At 41.1% G+C, this 24,817-nt stretch overlaps 1 protein-coding gene across 1 annotated transcript in view; it reads right to left on the bottom strand.

Moving 5' to 3' along the window:
- The window catches only part of cspg4 (chondroitin sulfate proteoglycan 4), a 124,975-nt gene that overhangs the window by 12,190 nt on the left and 87,968 nt on the right, over positions 1–24,817 (bottom strand). Inside the window, exons 4-8 of the mRNA XM_014124061.3 lie at positions 13,019–13,489; positions 8,332–8,508; positions 4,940–5,138; positions 3,003–3,134; positions 1,225–1,385 (exon numbers count right to left, since the gene is read on the bottom strand). Coding sequence (XP_013979536.1) covers positions 1,225–1,385; positions 3,003–3,134; positions 4,940–5,138; positions 8,332–8,508; positions 13,019–13,489 — 1,140 coding nt within the window. The remainder of the gene's footprint in view (positions 1–1,224; positions 1,386–3,002; positions 3,135–4,939; positions 5,139–8,331; positions 8,509–13,018; positions 13,490–24,817) is intronic.

The raw sequence follows: 24,817 nt of genomic DNA, 5'->3' as shown, positions 1-24,817 counted from the left end.
AAAATTTTTGATTTGTGGTTACAACTGCCTTGTCTTTGTGAGATGCGTGTGGGTGAATGGATGATCTCTGCATGTGTATTTCCCACCGTAAAGCACGGAGGAGGAGGTGTTATGGCGTGGGGGACTTTTCTGGTCACACTGTAATTTATTTACAATTCAAGGCACACTTAACCAGCATGGCTACCACAACATTCTGCAGCGATACGCCATCCCATCTGGTTTGAGCTTAGCGGGACTATCATTTGTTTTTCAACAGGACAATGACCCCAACACACCTCCAGGCTGTGTATGGGATATTTGACCAAGAAGGAGAGTGATGGAGTGCTGCATCAGATGACATGGCCTCCACAATCACCCGACCTCAACCCAATTGAGATGGTTTGGGATGAGTTGGACCGCAGAGTGAAGGAAAAGCAGCCAACAAGTGCGAAGCATATGTGGGAACTCCTTCAAGACTGTTGGAAAAGCATTCCAGGTGAATCTGGTTGAAAGAATGCCATGAATGTGCAAAACATTCATTATGGCAAAGGGTGGCTATTTGAAGAATCTCAAAGAAAAAATATATTATGATTTGTTTAACACTTTTTTGGTTACTACATGATTCCATATGTGTTTTTTCATAGTTTTGATGTCTTCACTATTATTGTGCAATGTAGAAAATAGTAAAAATTAAGAAAAACCCTTGAATGAGTAGGTGTTATAAAACTTTTGACCGGTAGTGTAAATTCACTGAAAACCCACACTAACACATGGTTATATTAACAGTATTGCACTTTTCATGTAGCCTAATTTTGGCCATCTAATAGCCTAACCATCGATCAAGCAACATTATGGAGTAAACGTTTAAATCCTGTTGCTGCAAGTTTCTTTTGCTGTGTCAATATTGGTCAAATTAAGATCCTACATAGGATGCATGTACTGTATGTCATCTTTTCCTTAGCTTTCCTTTCTTTTTCCCCATCAGCATATACATAAATATGGAAAATAGCTTCCTGCTGACATGATCAGGGCCGTTGACATTGGCTTGTCTCTTACAGCGTTAGTTAAGTATTGGTTTCCAAACTCATCCTAAATTGAAAACCAGATGCACTGACTGGACACTTTTCCCACAGACCCAGGAAGTAAATGTCTTATCCATTCATAGGAATGTTCTTATAATAGAAGACGGCACAATGGAAATTAAATTATAATAATTCTCAGTCATCTGGAGATCCTCTGTCTTACCTCTGATTGAGAGAAGCGTGTGATCTCTTCAAACTGGTTCCTGTCGTTGGCTAAGATCAGTCTTCCCAGGCGAGGAGGCCTGACCAATGAGAAGCTTATCTCATCTCCATCCTCATTGGTCACTGCCTTCAAAATGGCACTGGTGATGGCATGTCTTGTTCCTGTAAAATTGTAAAAATGGTACAGATTCACTATAAGTGAATATAATGCAGGATATAAAACACATGCCCTGTCATTGTAGCTCTTAGGTTCTTCTCATTGACACCTTTTAAGCCTTTAAGGCCAGACTTTCCAATAGCTCAAACACCAGTAGGATTGTCAAACGTTTCCCTGCCGATAGTACTTACTTAGCACCTCTGAACAGAGAGTCGGCAGTCAATCTCTTTTGTGTTCGCACAGCAAAGACTTTTAAGTCGTCAGCCACTCAGCCTTGTTAAAATACACCAAACCAGAAGGTGGCAGTAGGGTTGTTTGGCAATGCATGTCCATGTGTGTTGCTTAGTTTATGGTGTAGATTCCCATGTTAGCTAGCTAGGTGTGCTAATGTTGCTATTTTTTAGAAAGCTCTTGTTGATACTAGCCAGATGGCCACAGCTAGATAACTACTTAGCAAGATGACCAAGAAACAATTTAATTCACTCTCCATAATCCCATAATGTTATCTAGCTAATGTGCTAATGTTAGCATATTCGATAGCTAGCACATCTTAGCTAGTTAGCTAAGGAAACTGCACTAAAATGGCACAATGGAAATGATTCATGGAAACTAATCCATTGTAATTTAATTATAATGTCAATACTAGCTACAGTGGTTAGTTAGCTTGGAGGAAGTATTCAGTGTTGTGTGCATTACCATCCCATAGCCTACATTGCATATGAAGTGTGACTAGCTCATGACATTTAACTGTGGATGTATGAAGAAAATGCCCTATTTTTTCCATTTTGTTGTCAGTCTTGCTGGCTCCCCATCTGGGGGTTCATACGCTCTGATTGGCTCAAAGTCAAGTTGTTGGCCACTGACGAGCATTGCCAGGTTCGTCACTACCATGTTGGTACTAGTGATGGGAAAATAAAACTTAATGAAGAGTTGAGCATTTCCCGCCAATTGTGTCGAAAATAGGTTCATTACGCTTTAATCAACACTGTGTATATTAGTGGCACCTGCTGGTCTAAAGAACAGCAATTTATTATAGATGACGTCGCACAAGCTGTAGCACGTGTGCAGTGTAGCCTTTTTGTCTTCTACCGAAACCAATATCAAACCAATCAGGTAGTTGTTGATCATTGATCACGTGCTTCTGATAAAGTGATACAAGCATCGGCATACTGCTTAGAAGTAAACTGCTTAGAGATTTTGACGCGTGCCTCAGAGCTCCGGTATCGAACGTAACTAGCAGGTACCACTTTTGTTCTAGCAAGAGAAAAAAACGGCCTCCCACTGTGATAAATACCTATCGGCAGTGAGATTCTCAGTGTGTTTCATGCCTAAGTGTGGAATGTCAACATGTTGTGATTTAAAGAGGGGAAAAGGGATTAGAAGGGAAAATAAAAGAAAACAAAGCTAAACATTACACATCCTAAATTGTTTTCATTGTGGGCTACAAAATACCCATGGAACTATTTTTATCTGATATTGAGGCCTATTTGTTATCCAATCAACAAAACAAAAAACAAAGTCATGCTGAGACATAATTTGAAATGGCCATTATTTGTTCATCATAAATGTCTGGTCAAGTTGGGTTCACTACTTCATGACCCAGCATGCTTTTGGTAGCTCACCTGGAAAGATCATTAGCTCCTCCCCGGTTTCCATGGTGATGGTGAGCTGTCTAGCCGTAACGACAAAGCGGTAGAGAGGAGAGGTGTGCTCTCCGTCTGTTACGGTAAAACTGAAGCCTCCAGACTCCAGACCTGAAGGAACAGTTCAGAATAGTAGGTGGCATAGGTTGACCATCAGAGTCAAAGATTAAGCTTACAAAGCCTAGGGAGCTAAAAAAAACATGAGCTGGCGCACACCCAGAATAATACCTTGTGTGGAGGTGCTGACTAACGCAAATAAACTATAAACTATCAAAATAAAGAAAGTCGCACACTCCATGTATAATCTCCCAGCAATGTAATGGGTATTTACCAACGTTTCGGCATCACTGTGCCTTCCTCAGGGTAATGTCATGAATACTTGAACCAGGTTATGTAGACACACCGTGCAATTAGTGTAACCAATGACAGTAGTGAGGGGTGTGTCATAATGATTAAGTTAATTAAAATGAATTTGTGAAACTGTTAAAAATAGTATATGGCATATTAAATATATTACGCTATTGTTATCATATAGAAACATAATGGAATATTGTACATCATATTAGCATCAACATACATTATTGTTTAATTCAATTTCACATAATAATTTCGATTTAATTACATTTTTGTTACATGTAATTTTTTGGTTCAACCTTAAAACTTCTTTGGGATAGGGGGTGGAATTTTGACGTCCGGATGAAAAGCGTGCCCAAAGTAAACTGCGTGCTACTCAGGCTCAGAAGCTAGGGAGAAGTTGTAGTTTTTCTAAGTGGCTCCCATTTTGGCTGTAGTGTTTCCAAGCGCATGGCCGAGAGATCGCGTTCTTTTTGTTTATCTCCGGTAAATAACGATTCTCTGTGTTAAATTTTCCTGTTTATTTGCGTATTAGGGTACCTAAGGTTTGATGATAAACGTTGATTGACTTGTTTAGATAAGTTTATTGGTAACGTTTGGGATTCATTTTGTATGCATTTTGAAGGAGGGAAACCGAGTGGATTATTGACTGAAGCGCACCAGCTAAAATGAGTTTTTATGGATATAAAGAAGGACTTTATCGAACAAAAGGACCATTTGTAATGTAACTGGGACCTTTTGGAGTGCCAACAGAAGAAGATCTTCAAAGGTAAGGCATATATCTAAAAACATTGATCCCTAGTGGTCTGAATATTGACTTTGATCTCAGGCCCTTCTTATGAACACATTTTCCTTTATGAACAAGTCTTATAAATTGAAAAAATATTTTTTACAGCTTATTAGCGTACACCTAATATGTTCCCCCTGTTGACGATGCTCATTCTATATTAAGGTTGAACCAAAAGATTACATGTAACAATGAAATGAAATACGAAATTATTATGTGAAATTGAATGAAACAATAATGTATGTTGATGCTAATATGATGTACAATATTCCATTATGTTTCTATATGATAACATAGCGTAATATATTTAATATGCCATATACTATTTTTTAACAGTTTCACAAATTCATTTGAATTAACTTAATCATTATGACACACCCCTCACTACTGTCATTGGTTACACTAATTGCACTGTGTGTCTACATAATCTGGTTCAAGTATTCATGACATTACCCTGAGGAAGGCACAGTGATGCCGAAACGTTGGTAAATACCCATTAAATTGCTGGGAGATTATACATGGAGTGTGCGACTTTCTTTATTTTGATATTTTAAAGCCTAGGGAGCTAACACAGGTTTGCAGGTCTTAGACAAGGTATACCAATTGCATCCTTAAAAAGAAAAGAAAAAGCTGCACACTCTAGTAGCTCCGATGAAATAATTTATTTACCAACATTTCGACAGAAAGATCAGCCTGAAAGTGAATTTGTGGCCAGTGAGTCAATTGGGGTCAGTGAGGTAGCTGAGTCTGTAGGTAGAAGCTCAAACAGCCTTACCTTCATGGATAAAGATGACTTCCCCATTGTTAATTTGTGCCTGTGTGAAGTTCTGGATTTCTTCGTCAGGTTCCACCTTTAGAGCCACCAACCCATTGATGGTTGACTCGATGGAATAAACCAACTCATTGATGGGGGTGTCTGCATCTTCTGTATTCAACATGCTGGTGGTGATGTCTGATTCCTCTCCAGCTAAAACCTGAAGAGAGAGAGCGAGAGAGAGAGAGAGAGAATGTGAATGTGAAACTAAATATAATCAAAACTACACACAAACAAAGTGTAAAGGTTCATTAATCCTCTACAATATAATGGCAGCTCCTGTTATCTGAAGATGAAGCATGTGGGTCACAGGGAATTAGTCTCCTTGAGTTTAGTGCTGGCTAAACGGAACATTAATTGAAAGAAATGAGGCAGATGTCCTGAAGGAGAGTCTTAAAAAGGTTGAATCAGCAGGGAGAAGGCTGGGAAGTATACATATTGATTTGTTCTGCCTGGTTCTTTTCTTCGCTCCCTCTGTCTCCAGTCTCCAGATAAAGAGCAAAGAAATATAGCAAATAAGGGAAAGAAATCAGAAAGTGGGAAAAAATCTGAAAGACAGAAGCCCAAAGAACAGAGCTTGGTCTTGGTTAAGGAAAGGGATACATCTCTATTAACTTTTGGTGAGTCTATTTTCCAAAAAGCATATATGTAAAACAAGATGTGCATTATATTCAGCATTATATTCAAAACTTTTAAGTTTAGAATGTTTATCATACCCGTTGTGATATATTCAACTAGCAACTATGAGAATGATTCAACTACTTTTAATAGATATGTATGAGCATAGTAGTTGAAGAGTTTTATATACCCCAAAATGACATTGTATGTAGGCCTCCATATAATTGTATGTACTCTATGGACAATGTAAATTGACGATTGCTGCAAATGCAGCCTGTGCTCTGCCAAGCCTATTCTTTCTTACTGCTGTCTGGTGGTAGTACTGTGTAGGGTGGCAGATAGCCTAGCACTACTGTGTAGGGTGGCAGGTAGCCTAGCACTACTGTGTAGGGTGGCAGGTAGCCTAGCACTACTGTGTAGGGTGGCAGGTAGCCTAGCACTACTGTGTAGGGTGGCAGGTAGCCTAGCGGTTAGAACATTTGGCCAGTAACTTAAAGGTTGCTGGTTAAAATACCTGAGCTGACCAGGTGAAAAATGTGTCCCTTGAGCAGAGTACTTAACTCTAATTTGCTCTAGGGGTGCTGTACTACTATGGTTGACCCAGTAAAACAACACATTTCATTGCACCTATCCAGTGTATGTGACATTTTTTGTCATTTAGCAGGCACTCTTATCCAGAGCAACTTACAGTAGTGAATGCATACATCTCATTTCATATATAATTATTTTTGTACTGGCCCCCCATGGGAATCGAACCCACAACCCTGGCGTTGCACACACCATGCTGGCGTTGCAAACACCATGCTCTACCAACTGAGCCACAGGGACAATAAAGTGTATGTTTTGGGGGGTGTGTACACCATAGAATTATTAGTTATTCCATGAACTGTCCACTAGATGGCAACATTACCTCACTATCACCCAAGAAATTTCCCTGAGTCATTTTGGCAAGTTATTTCTAAATTGTGCTGGAAATGGATTGTTTATATAACAATCAATGGATTTTACTCCTCAGGAAGAAGGGTTGCAAATTAAACGTGATCTGACAAAATGGATGTCTCATTTCTTTTGAAGCCAACAATATGATTCAATGTGTCAGTGTTTTAATTGTATTCGTCCCCAAATCCCAGTAAAGAGAGAGGGAGAGAGGAAGCGATTGATTGAGAGAGAGCGAGAGAGAGAAATAGAGCGAGATTAAATGAGAGCGAGAGAGAGAGAAGGAGAGAGATTATAGCAAAAGAGAGGGAGAGGAGAAAGAGGGAAAGAAATAGAGAAAGAGAAAGATAGACGGAGTGAGAGAAAATATCCTAATAGAAGCCAGCTGTAGCAAGGGCCTGGCCAACAGGATCTATGGCGATCAGAGAGTCACGACAGGACCATGTTGTTCGTCATGCCTGATCATCTGCTCTAGGTCACTATGCTCACATTTCCTGCCCTAAATCAGAAGCAGTGCTTGGGAACCTAAGGAGAGAACTCACAGGAGGAGCTGGAGCTGGTATGAATGAACACTAGGCCTGCATGTGGACAGAGAGACATATCATTATATTACATTTTGTGGCCGTGCGAGAGACACTGCGATTGGCTGGTTCCCTGGCATCGCCAAAAGCCTGAGGTCTTGTCATCATCTCAGTTTTCCCAAAATACGGGTTACCGTGGATACGCCGAACCACAGGCCAGAGTAAACAAAGCTGAATGACACACTCGGTTTCCAGTTGTATGTGAGATGATTATAGCTTTTTCCAGCCATTTTGTGTCTCTACAGTAAAATCTGCATTCTGAATTTTTGAAACACTTAGGCCATGTTCGAATACCCATATTTCCGTTCTAAATGGTAGGCCCTTTGGATATGTGAAAAAATGACTTTTTATAGATTTTTTTTTAAATGTAGTATGCTTTAAATGCCAGAATGTCATACTCATTTAGTAGACTTCACTACACAATATTGAGGAAATAATTGTCTTTCGAAACCCACGTGTGTCTGACAACAGCTGATAATCAGTTGAGGGGACGCTCTGTGCCAAAATAAACGAATGGTGGGAATCAACGCAAATGCACATTAGATGACTCATTCTCAGTAGGATGTGCCTAGTATGTTGATATTTGTTGCATACTGCATTCGTTTTACTAAACAGTATGTTCTAAATAGTATGTAGTACGATTAGTACACAGTATGCAGTTTAAGTAAGTAGTAGGCAAGTCAGATTTAAGACACGGCCTTACTGTTTGCTTTCAAGAATTGACGGGTAATACAATATATCCATGACTGAAATTGGTAATGAACCTCAGGTGTAAAAGGGTTACTAATATAAAGTGTTGCCAGATGTATAAGGTATTACTTAATTAAGGTATTCATTATCAAGTACATTAATTAGTAAGATGTTTACAAACCAATTCTGTCCTTCATAACTAGTGGCAATGTGTAAATCACTTATGAATAGAGTTAATTAGCTATTAAGTTGTTTTCAGGCAACCCACTGAGAAGGCTTATCAAAACATAAATGATAGCATAGATGAACAAACAAAAAACAGACAAATAAACAAACAAACACTGTCAACTTCTGACAAGTATAATGGTTTTGGAGTGTCCTAAATGTGTGCACTAAACTAGAGCATAAAACAAATATGTTTGTATTGGTTCTGGTGAAATACAGTACATTGCAATTAAAAGGAGTTTGCACTCATCAAATATATAGTTATCAGTAGTCGACTGTTGTGGTAAACCGACAGCTCAGTACCTCCAGTCCCGTGTTGCGTGTCAGTTTAGGTGCCTCATCGTTGACCGGGAAGACGGTGACAGTGAAGGTAACGGGGAGGCTGCGGCGCTCTATCTCATAGGCCGAGGCAGAGAGCGTGAAACTGTCCTCGCCGCTTTCCGTGCTGTCATGTAAGTAGTAGATGTGTCCAAGTTTCACCTGTAGAGAACAAAAGGGGCCGTGGGGGTCACACAGACTAGTCAGTTCTCCTGTCACACAATGGTGGTAGGCAAAGAGAATTGGCAGAATGGACACAGTGGTGTTGTTTAATCCCAGTCTCAAGCAAAGCTATAATAGCTCCTGTGTCTAGGAATGTTTAGGCAAAATTTGGCAACCTTTGGGCAAAACATTTTGGACTAAGGTGATAATTCAAAATGTTGATCACTACCTTATCATGTTGGAAGTTTGTTACACTCAAAAAAAGCAATTATTAGTGTGTGTAAAATATATCATGCACATGTTTTGGAGATGGATGGATCAACAATATTCTATCAAGGTCTTCATATTACAGTATTTTGGAGTCCAGAGGACAGACAGACAATGGATCACTGTGTCTTTCTCTCCCTCTACTGATCAATAACATAGGTGACCCGTTTCAGGAAACTAGGCGTACAGTATGTCGCAAGTCACAACTTCACAGGAGAGCCATTTGAATGTTTTTTTTTTAATCAAAATGCGTTGTTTGGCAGAAATGCCTTCTGGAACATGTGAACTTTCATGCTGCTTAATAACAAACTTGTATGCCATCTGTAAATACGAATACAATTGTTAAATTACGAGCCTTGTTGGTTAAGCCACAGAAAAAGTCAGCAACCTTCCCACTAGCCATGATTGGCTGAGATAATGAGTTGGCTGGACATGCCGAGAGAGGAGTTCGGATTGGTCTGCCATATAGAAGGCTTCTGTCTATTTGAGCTGGTGATAATCCTGTCGAACGCGGCTTTTAATTTTTTTTATTGTGTAGTGGAGATGTGTAAGGGTTGCTCTCCACTTTCTGGAGGGTTGAGTTTTGAAATCAGTGGCGCGAGAGTATGATAGCCAAAGAGATGGAGAAGACACCTGTCTCTGGATTACATCTTCAAACTAAGGGCAACTGTGGCATGGCATCCGTGACAGGGAGACGCATCCATCATACATGATGATGAATACGGGTAAGATAGTCTAGCTAGCTACATTTTCAGATATTACACAATTCTCATTTAGACAGAAAGTGGTTTCATTTCAAGCTCAAGTGTACTGTTAGCTAGCTAGCATTAGCTGGCTGGCTCCCTAGCTAACATTAAGTGTATGACGTTATTATTCGTACCCCAGAGCCGTTTGCTTTGCTAGTTAGAGCCGAATGTTAGCTAGCTAACATTGAACCTGGTTGGTTAGGTCCCAGCAGATTCATGCAGGATAGTAACAACATGATTTGGCACTATGTTCATTGTTGTTTAACTAGCTAACGTTAGCTGGCTGGCTCTTTAGCAAACATTACATTAGGTGTGTGATCTTACACATTGTTTACCTAGCTAGCTACATGTCTGAAGCTAAAGTGTACAACACCCATTGAATATGGCTGGTGTCAGTAAACGTCAGCACAAAAGAGTAATGAAATTGTTGCCAGCAGGGCTGGTTAGGCTGTTTTCATGTTATCAAGAGGTAAACAAATCATCGGCCAGAGCGTCAAGTGTGTGTTCTAAACGCTCCTAGAGCGAAACGAGATGGGTGGGGCTAAAGCTTAAGAGGGTGTGAACAATGCTGAATGGGTGTAGACAAAGAAGAGCTCTTCACTAGATACCAAAACGTTCAAAGGCCATTTTCTCAAAAGTGAATTTACAGGTTTATCAACTTTCAAAGCAGAATTACTTTCCCATTGTTCTTCAAAAATGCAGTGTATTATATACCATTTTGTAGCTCTAAGTCTCTACCTTTATTCAATGTAAAAAACACAATTTCAAATTTTGCTACATAAGACCAAATCCAGGTGGTGAGTCACATAGGCTACATGTTAGTGTAGGCCACTTCGTCAGACGATCTTGATGTTCTGATATGCAAATACACAGGTGAGGTATTTTTTAAATCATAATACCTAAATAAGACCGGGGGACCTGATCCCAAATCAGCACTCCTACTCTAAGAATACAGTCCTACAGTCCAACTGTTTGTGAATACAGGCCCTGAGTATTTGAGGAAATGCATACAGAAGCATTGTTTCCGATGAATGGGTAGGACTTCCTATTTAGTCTACATGCAGGGGAGCATGACTTGGTGGTGAGAGGGGCCTGCTGCACCACAACTGTAGTAGGGAGATTCAAATTGATCCAAGATGGAAGCCAACTAACTGGAAAAACACTTAGTTTCATTACTGATCGGAGAAAGTGAGCGGGAAAATCAGCCTCTGCTCAAGGACAATAAACAATGAATGGCTCTTGTTCGACATGTGGCCTGTCACATTGTTCCATGCTGAGATACAATGTGGTGTTCTGATATTTTTATTGGTGACAGTCATTCAACTTTACCACAGTATTTGGGAGAGCTTTGCTAATTCAGGATAGTGTTTGTACAGCATCAAACAGGTCAATGTTCGGCTGCTGTGTGTGTGCATGCGTGCATGATGGTGTGGTGTGTTTGTGCATGCATGCGTGGATGTGGATGTGATTTTAATGAGTGCTTCGATCAGATGGAGGCTCCATGTTTATAGAAGCAACACCATTCCTGATGAAACTCCTCTCTCTGCACCTGGTTGAGCTTGTTTATCATACCTTTGGTAGTCTAGAATGTTCCACTTCCAAGTCAGTTAGTTTACAAAGCTCTAAACATCACAACAAAAGTCAATATAGTGGCTCTTCTAGAAAACAGTGTTTAAATTATCTCTGACCTTTCTGACACACCCTTCATCATGTAATGTACTATGTTCCTATGTTACATGTTACAATACTACTTACTGTATGTTCTGTTCCTATGTTATGTGCAGTACATGCAAGTAGCTATTGACATTCTTGTGGCCTCTTTAATTCATACTTATGATGACTACCAGTCTATAATGAGAAGTGCCAACCACTTCAACTACAGGAGTAAAGCTCCCTCACTCTCATTTTCTCCACTGTATCTCCTACATGCAGTAAGCTACAATATTCTGACATAACCTCACAAACTTCCCCTGCGTGACGAAGAGTTTATCCCGAAAATGTCTTTACGCAGCAATTAAGCCAATATGAGTTTCGCGGAGTAGTGGGCACTGAACATGAAAAGCATCGCTGAGCATGAAAAGAACCACTGCTCCCACATGAGTGAGTCAAGAAATTCCAAATCATGTCCAATAATGAGTCCAAGCATATCCATCTTTCATTTACAAACAATTATGCTCTGGTTCTAATCCTGCCTCAACCGAGTCAAGTCTGCAGATTTACTTCTAAATGTGGTACTCATTTGGAGAAGTGTTGTGTTTTGTCCTCTAAACGTTTTTTGGGTCGTCCTTGCATAACATGAAAAAAACTCACTGACGATGTACAGAGAGAGTGCACACAAAAATACACCGATCCAGAGAGAAAACATGTCCAGGATGGCAGACGATTATGTCAACGTTTTTTCCCCACATTTTCTCCTCTAAAAATCTAAATCAGATTAACCTGAATCATGGCTATACGCTTGTCCCAGTTGAATTGAAACACATAGTGGGGTCTTTCAGAAAGTCTGTCTGGGGGCAAAGCGCAGGAGGGCTGTGTGCACATGCCTTATTATAGGAATATATGGGCCAGTTTATTTTGGCTTCGGGCTGCCGAACATCACCGTCAGTTTTTCCACAACCCTTTCAGAAGAGTAGTGTATGAGTGAGGAGAAGAGCTGAGCTATACACGTAGCAGGCAAGCCATAAGTGGAGTGACTCACAAGCTCCACTAGGCTCCCTAGTACATACAGAATGCATGAGGCTTTTCCACCACAAGTGACCACTCATGTCTCCTTTTCATTCTTTCCAAGTGCTAGGCCTCAGGACCAAATGGTTGGAGACTAGACAACTCACAGTCTCACATACTGTAGTTTCTCTCTATCTAATACTACGGACAGAATCATAAAACAGCAGAGACGCATCACACAGAATAGTGAGCAGCTACTGTGAAAAGAGTTACTAAGCAAACAACAGCAAAGTGAACTTAGTGTGGCCTTGGCTGTCTTCGCGAACAACCAGCAAGATCAAAGTCAGGGAAGGTGGATATTATTCTGTGAGCATCTTGTAATTAAGACACAGAAAATGCTATGGTGCATATAAATGATATGGCTTGTGGTCTGGTGGGACTCGGTTTGTTTCCAAACAAGTCAAAACGGAAAAGTCAAACTCCATTTTCAATTAAACTAACGAATCCCTTTTTGTGTTGTATTTTCTCATGGTTCCTTCTCTTCAGAACGATTAAGAAACAAATAACACTTAAAATCTGGGGAGAGAGAGTAGCTCAATTCCTGGCATCTAAATAGAAATGGTATGTTTTTTAAATCCTTGATCATTTGAATTTGAATAAATATACTGTCTTTATCACAGGGGGTGATACATACCAGAGTCCACCACTTAACAGTTGATATGGATATCTGTGTACCTTTGAATTAGCTAATGAACTAACTCAATCAATCAATCCATCAACAAACCAACCACCCGCCTACCCCTTCCAAAACAAAACCTATGAAAAGCACTCACCTCCTCCCAGGTAAAGAAGGTGAGCTCTTGTTCGTCACCATCCAAGTAGCGGATATCCCCATGCTGCGGTGGCTCCTCTACGACGAAGTCCACGTTGACCGCACTGTAGAAAGGGTGAGAGATATTCAGGAGCTCAGTGGTAAGGGCCATCCCGCCGCCCTCCCTCACACTGAAGTTGTGGGCCTGGATGGGGATGAGGCGAGGCACAATGTCCACCATCATCCGGAGGTCATCCACGGTGGTGAACCCGTTGCTGACGTCAGCCGCGAAGGCGTCACTGCCCTGGATGGAGGCAGAGACATAGAGGATGCGGCCCCTGTTGACATCCTCCTGGGTGAAAGAGTGGATGTAGTCCAGGATGGGCGCAGCCGTACTGTCCGAGTGGTTGGTCAGCATGACCACGTGGCCCAGACGAGGAGGCTCCTTGATTGTGAACACCATCTCAGAGGGCAGGATGTCTGCTTGTTCCACCTGGGGGGAGAAAGTTGGGAGACCAGGTACAGATTCACTTTCAAGTCTTGACTAATTAAATGGTCGTACTTACATGGTTGTAGAACACCTATGTTATAGCTATGCATTTACATGGTAATTACATGGACAGGTGCAGTGTGTGACTATGTTGTAAGTAGCCTACACATTGTTACATAGTACTAACAACTTACAATTTACCATGTAAATACACATTTTAAGGACACTTATGTAAAGTTGGACCAGTTAGTTCAGTCAGTACATTCCATATACATTCAGTCAATTTGTTCCACCACCACTGTAAAAACCTTCTGCTACTAAGATGAGCACATCAATGTACCGTAGCATTTACTATGTCTTCCCTTATGTTGTATGACAGAAGTAGACCTATATTTACAATAACAGTATACTAAAGGTTTTTACAACCTATAAATTCAGGTAATGGAATAAACAGACAGTCTCCACTGACTTTGATTCATTGCATATGAATTACATTCGATGCACAATAGTTTTTCATCTAAAGACCTCATAACTTGATCGATTAAAGAAGATTCAGGGTCTGACACTTTTGTGGCCTGATTGAAGCGCTTCTGAAAACAAGTACCTTTCAAAATAGGCAAAAGCTGCATCTTAAAGCTAGTTGATTATTGATTATAGTTGATTATTTGAATCAGCTGTGTAGTGCTAGGGCAAAAAGCAAAACATGCATCCCTATGGGTCCCGAGGACTGAGTTTGGGAAACCCTGGGATAAAGGGAGATGCTTTGCCTCAGGGATAAATCATTTCTGGAATAGTTGACTGTTCTACCATCTATAATCACAACATTAGTCACAAATACACATTTTTCCTATGTGAATTAGGCATGGGGCACTTGCTATGACTCATAGCTATATGGTCTTAAAAAAACTCCCTATTTTTGGTCACTTGGGAAAGCTTGGTATTGATATCTAAAAAATGATATTATTTTACGCTAATTTGGTGCCAGGCACGCCGGTTTTAGTGTGTCAAGAACTGCAACCCTGCTGATTTTTTTCACGGTCAACAGTTTGCGTGTGTATCAAGAGTGGTCCACCACCCAAAGCACATCCAGACAACTTGACACAACCGTGGGAATCATTGGTTCTCCAACTAAAAGTGAGAATGCACTTCAAGTAAGCTCCACAAAAGCCATGGTCAATAGGGCCACATTTAAAGGACAACCTGAGCTTTGTTTGACATTTCTCAATAATGCATTCAATGTCTGTACATCTTGGTCCATCTTAAGTCAATACTGAGAAAAGAACAGAACAAGGTCCTCTGAGAAATTGAACTTTAAATATCAAGCACAATTTTCAATATGTTTCCTCACAATTCGATATTCTTCACAATATTACTTCACAAATCGAGGTGAAAACAGGAATGCAATATGCATTGGAAAAAATGTAACTTCATCAATATGCTCTCAAGATGAAGTGCACTCGTGTTCATCTTCGAAACAACACGATTCCAGATATATCCTTAGGGTGTACTTAGTGAGTGTTTTCCACACTAAATAGACTATAATTAAGTATATAAACAAGATTAAAAGCGCCTTCGGAAAGTATTCAGACCCCTTGACCTTTTCCACATTTTGTGACGTTACAGCCTTATTCTAAAATGGATTAAATAAAAACAATTCCTCAGCAATCTACACACAATACCCCATGATGACAAAGCGAAAACAGGTTTTTAGACATTTTTGCAAATGTATTATAAATGTACTACAAGAAATCTGCCTCCAGAAGTAAAAGCTTCTTCCAAGTGGGTGTGACACCTACTCCCGTTGCCTGCTGCACTGCTGCTTAGATTCCACTTGGCGATCTGTTCATCATCTTCCCTGGTTGTCTTCCCCTGTCTGGTACAGGTACCCCCACTACAGTCCCCCCACCTCTCTCCCAAGCTTTTGCTTCCCTCCAGCACACAGGCACAGTTGGGGCGAGTGACTCTGAACTTACAATGGCTAGCCCCAAGTCGTTATATATTTTAAATTTTTCCTTCTCATTTTACTATTTTGCTATTTGCCTCATGACTCCTGCATGCTTTGTTGACTACGAACTTTCTTTCCCCAACCGTGGGACAGACTATGTTTGTTCCCACACTCGGGACTCTGACTCTCTATTGGTTACACAGACTTTTGGCCTCCCATCCTATTCTAATCACCTCTCGCCGGCTTTGTATTCATGTTACCTGATGAAATTGCCGTACAATATGATCTTGTTGCCATCTGATGCACATTCAGATGTCATAAATCAGCACTGCAGAGCTCTCCCTGTCCTATGCTGTGCCTTGATTGTATTACTGTTGATGATATCTGGAAATGTGCATGTACACCCTGGCCCATCTACTGTTGCTAGCCCCAATTCTGACTTGTGCTCCGATATCTGCTTCACTGATTTCTGCTCTCGTAAAAGCCTGGGTTTTCTGCACATTAACACTAGAAGCTTATTACCTAAAATAGATCAATTGAAAGTGTGGGTTCACAGCTCCAATCCAGATGTGTTGGTCATTACTGAGACGTGGTTAAGGAAAAGTGTTTTGAATATTGATGTTAACCTTTCTGGTTATAACCTTTTTCGGCAAGACAGATCTTCCAAAGGTGGGGGAGTGGCAATCTTTACCAAGGATCACCTTCAGTGCTCGGTTGTCTCCACCAAGTCTGTCCCCAAACAATTTGATTTGCTGGTGTTAGATTCTGGGTTAAACTTGGAACATTGTATACTCAGAAGTATAGTATCTAAAGAGTGATAGAGACTGGTTTTTACATCAGAAGTTAATGGTTATCTGTAGGAGCCAGATGGCTTTGGAATGTGTTGGGTGGACGGGAGGAAGTCACTGGATTGCTATAGGGATAAGGGTGGAGATCTTTGGATTAGGCATCAAGGGGGTTGAGGTCCGGTCAGATCCCCCTTAAGGAAGAAACAGTGGTTTATTACCATATCACTTCATCTTCCTGTCAAACCATAAAATATGTAAGGATTGGAGGGAAGGAGGAGTGCCTAAATTGGAGTATACATACTTGTGGTGGTTGAAAAATATTTTGTCTGAATGCAGCTGTATTGACCCTCTGGGAAGAATTAAACTTGGTTAAGCTTTCATATTGTCCGTTGAGTGTTTTACTCAGAGAATTAGAACCTAACACTGGTTTTAAGTATTAAAACTTTGTTGACTGTTGCTGGGTGCTATCATTCTCCATGAGCACCGGCCTGTACCCTACCTGCCCTAAGCTCTCTCCTGACCCTTTATACTAAGTCTCAATTTGTCCTGCTAGGTGACCTAAACTGGGACATGCTTAAACCACCAGACCAAGTCCTAAAGCAATGGGACTCCCTAAATCTTTCTCAGATTATTACCAATCCCACAAGGTATGACTCCAAACACCCAGAAAAGGCTACTCTTCTTGATGTTATCCACACAAATAATCCTGATAGGTATCAGTCTGGTGTTTTCTGTAATGACTTTAGTGATCACTGTTTTACAGCCTGTGTTCATAATGGCTGCTCAGTGAAAGGACCTGTCCTGATTTGTCATAGACGCCTGCTAAAAAACTTCAATGAGCAAGCCTTCCATCATGAACTGGCCTCTTTAAAATGGTATAGAATCAACTTGATCCCCTCGGTCGAAGACACTTGGACCTTCTTTTTTGATATTTTCAGTGGTATTGTTAAGAAACACACCCCCATAAAGAAAATTATAATTAAAAACAGGTTCAGCCCCTGGTTCGACCGTGATATTGCAGTTACTCCACCTCAAGAACTGCATTTGGCGAAAGGCTCGGCACACGCATACTCAGGCTGACTGGCTCTCGTTCAGGCAAATGAGAAATAAGTGCACTTAGGCTATCCGGAAGGACAAAGTTAGTTACTTTAAGGAGCAGTTCTCTCTCTGTGGGTCGAACCCCAAGAAGTTCTGGAAAACAGTTAAAGACCTGGAGATTAAACCCTCCTCACAGCTACCCATGTCCCTTAAAGTTGATGATGTGGTTGTTACTGACAAGAAGCACATGGCTGAGCTCTTTAATTACCGCTTCATTAAGTCGGGATTCCTATTTGACTCAGCCATGCCTCCTTGCCCGTCCAACATTTCCTCATCTCCTACCGCTTCTAATCTGACTATCCCTGATGCTTCTCCCTCTTTTTCCCCTGCCCCGCTACAAAGTTTCTCCCTGCGGGCAGTCACTGAGTCCGAGGTGCTAAAGAAGCTCCTGAAACTTGACCCCAAAAACCATCTGGGTCAGATGGTTTAGACCCTTTCTTCTTTAAGGTTGATGCCCCTATTATCGGCAAGCCTATCTCCGACCTTTTTAACTTGTCTCTCCTTTCTGGGGAAGTTCCCATTGCTTGGAAGGCAGCCACGGTTCGTCCTTTATTTAAAGGGGGAGATCAAGCTGATCCTAACTCTTACAGGCCTATTTCTATTTTGCCTTGATTATCAAAAGTGTTGGAAAAACGTGTCAATAGTCAACTGACTGGCTTTCTTGACGTCTATAGTACTCTCTTTGGTATGCAATCTGGTTTCCGCTCAAGTTATGGATGTGTCACTGCAACCTTAAAGGTCCTCAAGGATGTCACCATTGCCCTTGAAGCAATGTTGTGCTGCTATTTTTATTGACTTGGCCAACGCTTTTGATAGGGTAGATGATTCCATTCATGTGGGCCGGCTAAAGAGTATTGGTGTCTCTAAGGGGTCTTTGGCCTGGTTTGCTAACTACCTCTCTCAAAGAGTGCAGTGTATAAAGTCAGAAAAGCTGCTGTCTCAGCCACTGCCTGTCACCAAGGGAGTACCCCAAGGCTCAATCCTAGGCCACACGCTCTTCTCAATTTACATCAACAACATTGCTCAGGCAGTAGGAAGCACTCTCATCCATTTATATGCAGATGCTACAGTCTTCTACTCAGCTGGCCCATCCCCGAATTGTGTGTTAAATGCTCTACAACAAGCTTTCTTAGTGTCCAACAAGCTTTCTCTACCCTTAACCTTGTTCTGAACACCTCCAAAACAAAGGTCATGTGGTTCGGTAAGAAGAATGCCCCTCTCCCCACAGGTGTGATTACTACCTCTGAGGGTTTAGAGCTTGAGGTAGTCACCTCATACAAGTACTTTGGCATATGGTTAGATGGTACACTGTCCTTCTCTCAGCACATATCAAAGCTGCAGGCTAAAGTTAAATCTAGACTTGGTTTCCTCTATCGTAATCGCTCCTCTTTCCTCGCAGCTGCCAAACTAACCCTGATTCAGATGACCATCCTGCAGGTAAGGGTGCTCTCGAGTGGCAAGATGTTCTTTACCATTTGGCCATCAGATATGCCACCAATGCTCCTTATAGGACACATCACTGTACTCTATACACCTCTGTAAAATGGTCATTTCTGTATACCCGTCGCAAGACCCACTGGTTGATGCTTATAAAAACCCTCTTAGGCCTCACTCCCCCCTATCTGAGATATCTACTGCAGCCCTCATCCTCCACATACAACACCCGTTCTGCCAGTCACATTCTGTTAAAGGTCCCTAAAGCACACTGGGTCGCTCGTTTTTTCAGTTCACTGCAGCTAGCGACTGGAACGAGCTGCAACAAACACTCAAACTGGACAGTTTTATCTCAATCTCTTCATTCAAAGACTCAATCATGGACACTCTTACTGACAATTGTGGCTGCTTTGCGTGATGTATTGTTGTCTCTACCCTCTTTCCCTTTGTGCTGTTGTCTGTGCCCAATAATGTTTGTACCATGTTTTGTGCTGCTACCATTTTGTGTCGCTACCATGCTGTTGTCATGTTGTGTTGCTACCATGCTGTGTTGTCATGTGTTGCTGCCTAGCTATGTTGTTGTCTTAGGTCTCTCTTTATGTAGTGTTGTCTCTCTTGTCCTGATGTGTGTTTTGTCCTACAGTTGATGTCGGATGTTTACATACACATTAGCCAAATACATTTTTTTCATAATTCCTGACATTTAATCCTAGTAAAGATTCCCTGTCTAAGGTCAGTTAGGATCACCACTTTATTTTAAGAATGTGAAATGTCAGAATAATAGCAGAGAGAATGATTTATTTCAGCTTTTATTTCTTTCATGACATTCCCAGTGGGTCAGAAGTTTACATAAACTCAATTAGTATTTGGTAGCATTGCCTTTAAATTATTTAACTTGTGTCAAACGTTTCAGATAGCCAACCACAAGCTTCCCACAATAAGTTGGGTGAATTTTGGCCCATTCCTCCTGACAGAGCTGGTGTATCTGAGTCAGGTTTGTAGGCCTCCTTGCTCGCACACACTTTTTCAGTTCTGCCCAAAGATTTTCTATAGGATTGAGGTCAGGGCTTTGTGATGGCCACTCCAATACCATGACTTTGTTGTCCTTAATCCATTTTGCCACAACTTTGGAAGTATGCTTGGGGTCATTGTCCATTTGGAAGACCCATTTGTGACCAAGCTTTAACTTCCTGACTGATGTCTTGAAATGTTGCTTCAATATATCCACATAATATATTTCCTGCCTCATGATGCCATCTATTTTGTGAAGTGCACCCCCACAACATGATGCTGCCACCCCCGTGCTTCACGATTAGGATGGTGTTCTTCGGCTTGCAAGCCTCCCCCTTTTTCCTCCAAACATAACGATGGTCATTATGGCCAAACAGTTATATTTTTGTTTCATCAAACCAGAGGACAAGGATGAACCAGACTTGTGGAGGTCTACAATTTTATTTCTGAAGTCTTGGCTGATTTCTTTTGATTTTCCCATGATGTCAAGCAAAGAGGCACTGAGTTTGAAGGTAGGCCTTGAAATACATCCACAGGTACACCTCCAACTGACTCAAAAGATGTCAATTAGCCTATCAGAAGCTTCTAAAGCCATGACATCATTATCTGGAATTTTTCTAGCTGTTTAAAGGCACAGTCAACTTAGTGTATGTAAACATCTGACCCACTGGAATACAATGAATTATAAGTGAAATAATCTGTCTGTTAACAATTGTTGGAAAAATTACTTGTGTCATGCACAAAGTAGATGTCCTAACCAACTTGCCAAAACTACAGTTTGTTAACAAGAAATTTGTGGAGTGGTTGAAAAATATGTCTTAATGATTCCAACCTAAGTGTATGTAAACTTCCGACTTCAACTGTATATTTATATTGTATTTCTTTTTTTTATTTTAATCCCAGCCCCCTTCGCCGCAAGAGTCCTTTTGCCTTTTGGTAGGCCGTCATAGTAAATAAGAATTTATTCTGCACTGACTTGCCTAGTTAAATAAAGGTTAAATAAATAAAACAAATAATTAAATAATAAACAGAAATACTTCATTTACATAAGTATTCAGACCCTTTGCTATGAGACTCGAAATTGAGCTCAGGTGCATCACGATTCCTTTGATCATCCTTGAGATGTTTCTGAAACTTTACTGGAGTCCACCTGTGGTAAACTCAATTGACTGTACATGATTTGGAAAGGCACATACCTGTCTATATAAGGTCCCACAGTTGACATTGCATGTCAGAGCAAAAACCAAGCGATGAGGTCGAAGTAATTGTTAGTAGAGCTCTGAGACAGGATTGTGTCGAGGCACAGCTCCGGGGAAGGGTACCAACACATTTCTGCAGATTTCTTTTTTTTACATTAAAACCAAAAATGTATCCTTTATTTAACTAGGCAAGTCAGTTAAGAATAAATTTACAATGACGACCTACCCTGGCCCAAATCTGGACGATGCTGGGCCAGTTGTGTGCCGCTCTATGGGACTCCCAATCACGGTTGGATGTGATACAGCCTGGATACGAACTAGGGACTGTAGTGATGCCTCTTGCACTGAGATGCAGTACCTTAGACTGCGGCACCACTCGGGAGCCTTGAAGGTCCCCAAGAACACAGTGGCCTCCATAATTCTTAAATGAAGTTTATAACCACCAAGACTCTTCCTAGAGCTGGCCATCTGGCCAAACTGAGCAATCAGAGGAGAAGGGTCTTGGTCAGGGAGGTGACCAAGAATCCAATGGTCAGTCAGACCGAGCTTTAGAGCTCCTCTGTGGAGATGGGAGAACCTTACAGAATGACAACAATCTCTGCAGCCCTCCACCAATCTGGCCTTTATGGTAGAGTGGCCAGACGGAAGCCGCTCCTCAGTAGAAGGCACATGACAGCCCACTTGGAGTTTGCTAAAAGGCACCTAAAGGACACTCAGACCATGAGAAACAAGATTGTCTGGTCTGATGAAACCAAGATGGCCTGAATGCCAAGGGTCACGTCTGGCACCATCCTGGCACCATCCTTACAGTGAAGCATGGTGGTGGCAGCATCATGATGTGGGGATGTTTTCAGTGGCAGGGACTGGGAGACTAGTCAGGATTGAGGCAAACATGAACGGAGCAAAGTACAGAGAGAGATCCTTGATGACCACCTGCTCCAGAGCACACAGGACCTCAGACTGGGGCGAAGTTTAACCTTCCAACAGGACAACGACCTAAGCACACAGCCAAGACAATGCAGGAGTGGCTTTGGGACAAGTCTCTGAATGTCCTTGATTGGCCCAGCCAGAGCCCAGACTTGAACCCAATCGAACATCTCTGGAGAGACCTGAAAATAGCTGTGCAGCAACACTCCCCATCCAACCTGATCTTGAGAGGATCTGCTGAGAAGAATGGGAGAAACTCCCCAAATACAGGTGTGACAAGCTTGTAGCGTGATACCCAAGAAGACTCGATGCTGTAATCGCTGCCAAAAGTCCTTCAACAAAGTACTGATTAAAGGGTCTGAATACTCATGTAAATGTGATATTTCAGTTTTGAATGTTTAATAGATTAGGAAAAAATTCTAAAAACCTGTTTTTGCTTTGTCATTATGGGGTATTGTGTGTAGATTGATGAGGGGAAAAAACGATTTAATCAATTTTAGAATAAGGCTGTAACGTAACAAAATGTGGAAAAAGTCAAGGGGTCAGAATATTTCCGAAGCGAAGGCGTAATATTCCTGATTTCCATCAGGGACGGGGGTCACACATCACATCTACACCACGTTTATGTGATTACTGTATGTCATGTGAAACTGAGAGTCTGCTCCACAGAGACAACATAAACAAAAAGTGAATTTATAAACACTGTGAATGAATTAAAGAATTCTCCAATGAACAGGATGAATGAATGAACAACAAATGTACAAGTGTACTCGGGCTGCACAATTAATTGAATTCAGATCGAAATTGCGATATTGACATGTGCAATATTCATATCGCAAGAGGCTATGATTTTCTACTTTATTTGACACTGTTAATTAATACAACAAAAACTAGATTATGGTACCTCTTCCAACGAGATGCAGTAGTCTTTTTATTCACTCTCTACATATCCAGAGCATACTGACCAATCACAAGCGGCCTCTGTTACTCTCTGCATGGTATGCACCTGCTGGCCAATCACATGCATCGCCCAGTTAGGTGCTGGTGAGGAGAGAACGGTTTTTACCAAAGACAGTACAGTATGAAGTTTAGGAACTCTGTGGCTTTGCATCAGTGAGTGTTCGAAACATGAGTGCTGCGAGTGCTAATGAGAACGTTGATTTGGTGCCAAAGAAGGCACATCTTCAGTAGTATGGCAGTATTTTGGCTACAGGCAAACCGATGTCAACCCAATGCAAGTGTTGGGCAAAAAATGCCTCAGAGTTATGGGAACAGCACGAGGCATCACAACAAACGTATTCAATCATTTGAAGTTAACCATCCCCTACTTTACAACGATTGTACTGTACAAAAAAAGTGCCCAACAGCAGCAAAGCAACTTAGCCACAACCAGCCAGCTATGTTCAACAGGCATTGATTGCAGATGGGTTTTCAAGTGTAAAGCCCTACAAAAAAACACCCTGTGCAGACACAGAAATCACAGAAGCTAACACATAGCCAAAGACATGGTTCCTAGCTACACAGTCAGCAAAGACCGCTTCAAGAAGATGATAAACAAGCTGGAAAGGAGATACAAGATTCTATCTCGCACATATTCCTCCCAAGTTGTCATCCCAACACTGTATAACAAAATTAAGGGACAAGTTGAAACACGTCTCGTTGAATAACTGGACCAGACTCCAATGTTTTGGACACAGGCTGCACCTTGCAATGGGTAGGCTACACGTTACATGTTTTTAAGGCTTAGAATTTCAATTATAATAATTATTGAGCCTACTTATACATAATTGCACAATCATAAGTTTCCTATTCCATCTGCAGGCTATGGCTGCCTGAATAAATAATTAACTTAGGTTATTTAGGAACTCTTCATGGTAAAATAGGAACTCATAATGTTATTCATTCATTTATTAATAAATGCACACTATATTTTGATGATTGTGGTAAAAATGTTTGTTAATATGTTGGTGTAAGAATACTATCTATTATCATATGTAGCCTATAACAATGTTGGAAAATATTTGTTTCATTTGGTTTTGTATTCAGTTAGCACAGTATGTAGTCATTCATATGATCTCATTTTAGAAGTGATGTTCTCTACCCTGACTCTTGTTTCAACTAAATCTGTTTAGTTTTCACCCAAGTGCTTCGAAAATCGCAATTCATAATCGCAATTGCAATATCTTCCCCCAAGAAATCGCAATTAGATATTTTATCCAGATCGTGCAGCCATAAAGTGTACATACTGTTGAGGATGCATGCTTGGGTACTTGCAACTCTAATGACTGCTTCAGAAGCACAATTACAGTCTACTAAGTCACTCAGTTGGCGGTATTGTAATAGATTCAAGAACAAACAGTAGGTAAAGGTGGAAGTTAACTATTGGTAAACATAGAGGGGAATATATAGACTTGTTTACGTGCTGCTGTGCGTTTTGTTGCCGATCTTACTTTGCTACCTGACTACTTCACGGTTTTTACTTTTTCATTAGCGTATATTCTTAGTTTTTCCCCTCACTCAACTTTTTTCATTCAACTTTTTCACCCGGAGGTTTTATCTGGACATGGTTCGTCAGGACTTCAAACAGCCGAAGCTAAGTAACATTAACATGATGCCTTCTAATTGCAGTCGTTGTACTTATAATATACAGGAGAACGATCGCCTTACGGCGAGGATAGCTGTGCTGCAAGCCCAGCTTCAGACGCAATCGTTAGGCAAGGGCAATTTCAGTGTAGGAAAGGATGAAACAGCGTCTGTGCCACCAGTAAGTACAGATAGTAACGTTAGTATAAACCCCCTCGCACGGTCCCCGCAGCCGGACAACTTTCTCATGGCTTCTGGAGGGAAACGCTGTAGGAATGCTCAACCGGTGTCGCTTATTCAGCCGACAGAAACTTTCAACCGGTTTTCCCCATTAACCTGTTGGGGC

The sequence above is a fragment of the Salmo salar genome, chromosome 10, assembly GCF_965601325.2.
Source record: "Salmo salar chromosome 10, fSalSal1, whole genome shotgun sequence".
NCBI lineage: Eukaryota > Metazoa > Chordata > Actinopteri > Salmoniformes > Salmonidae > Salmo > Salmo salar.
Note: the sequence above shows the minus strand (reverse complement) of the source record. Positions and strands in the feature narration are given on the sequence as shown.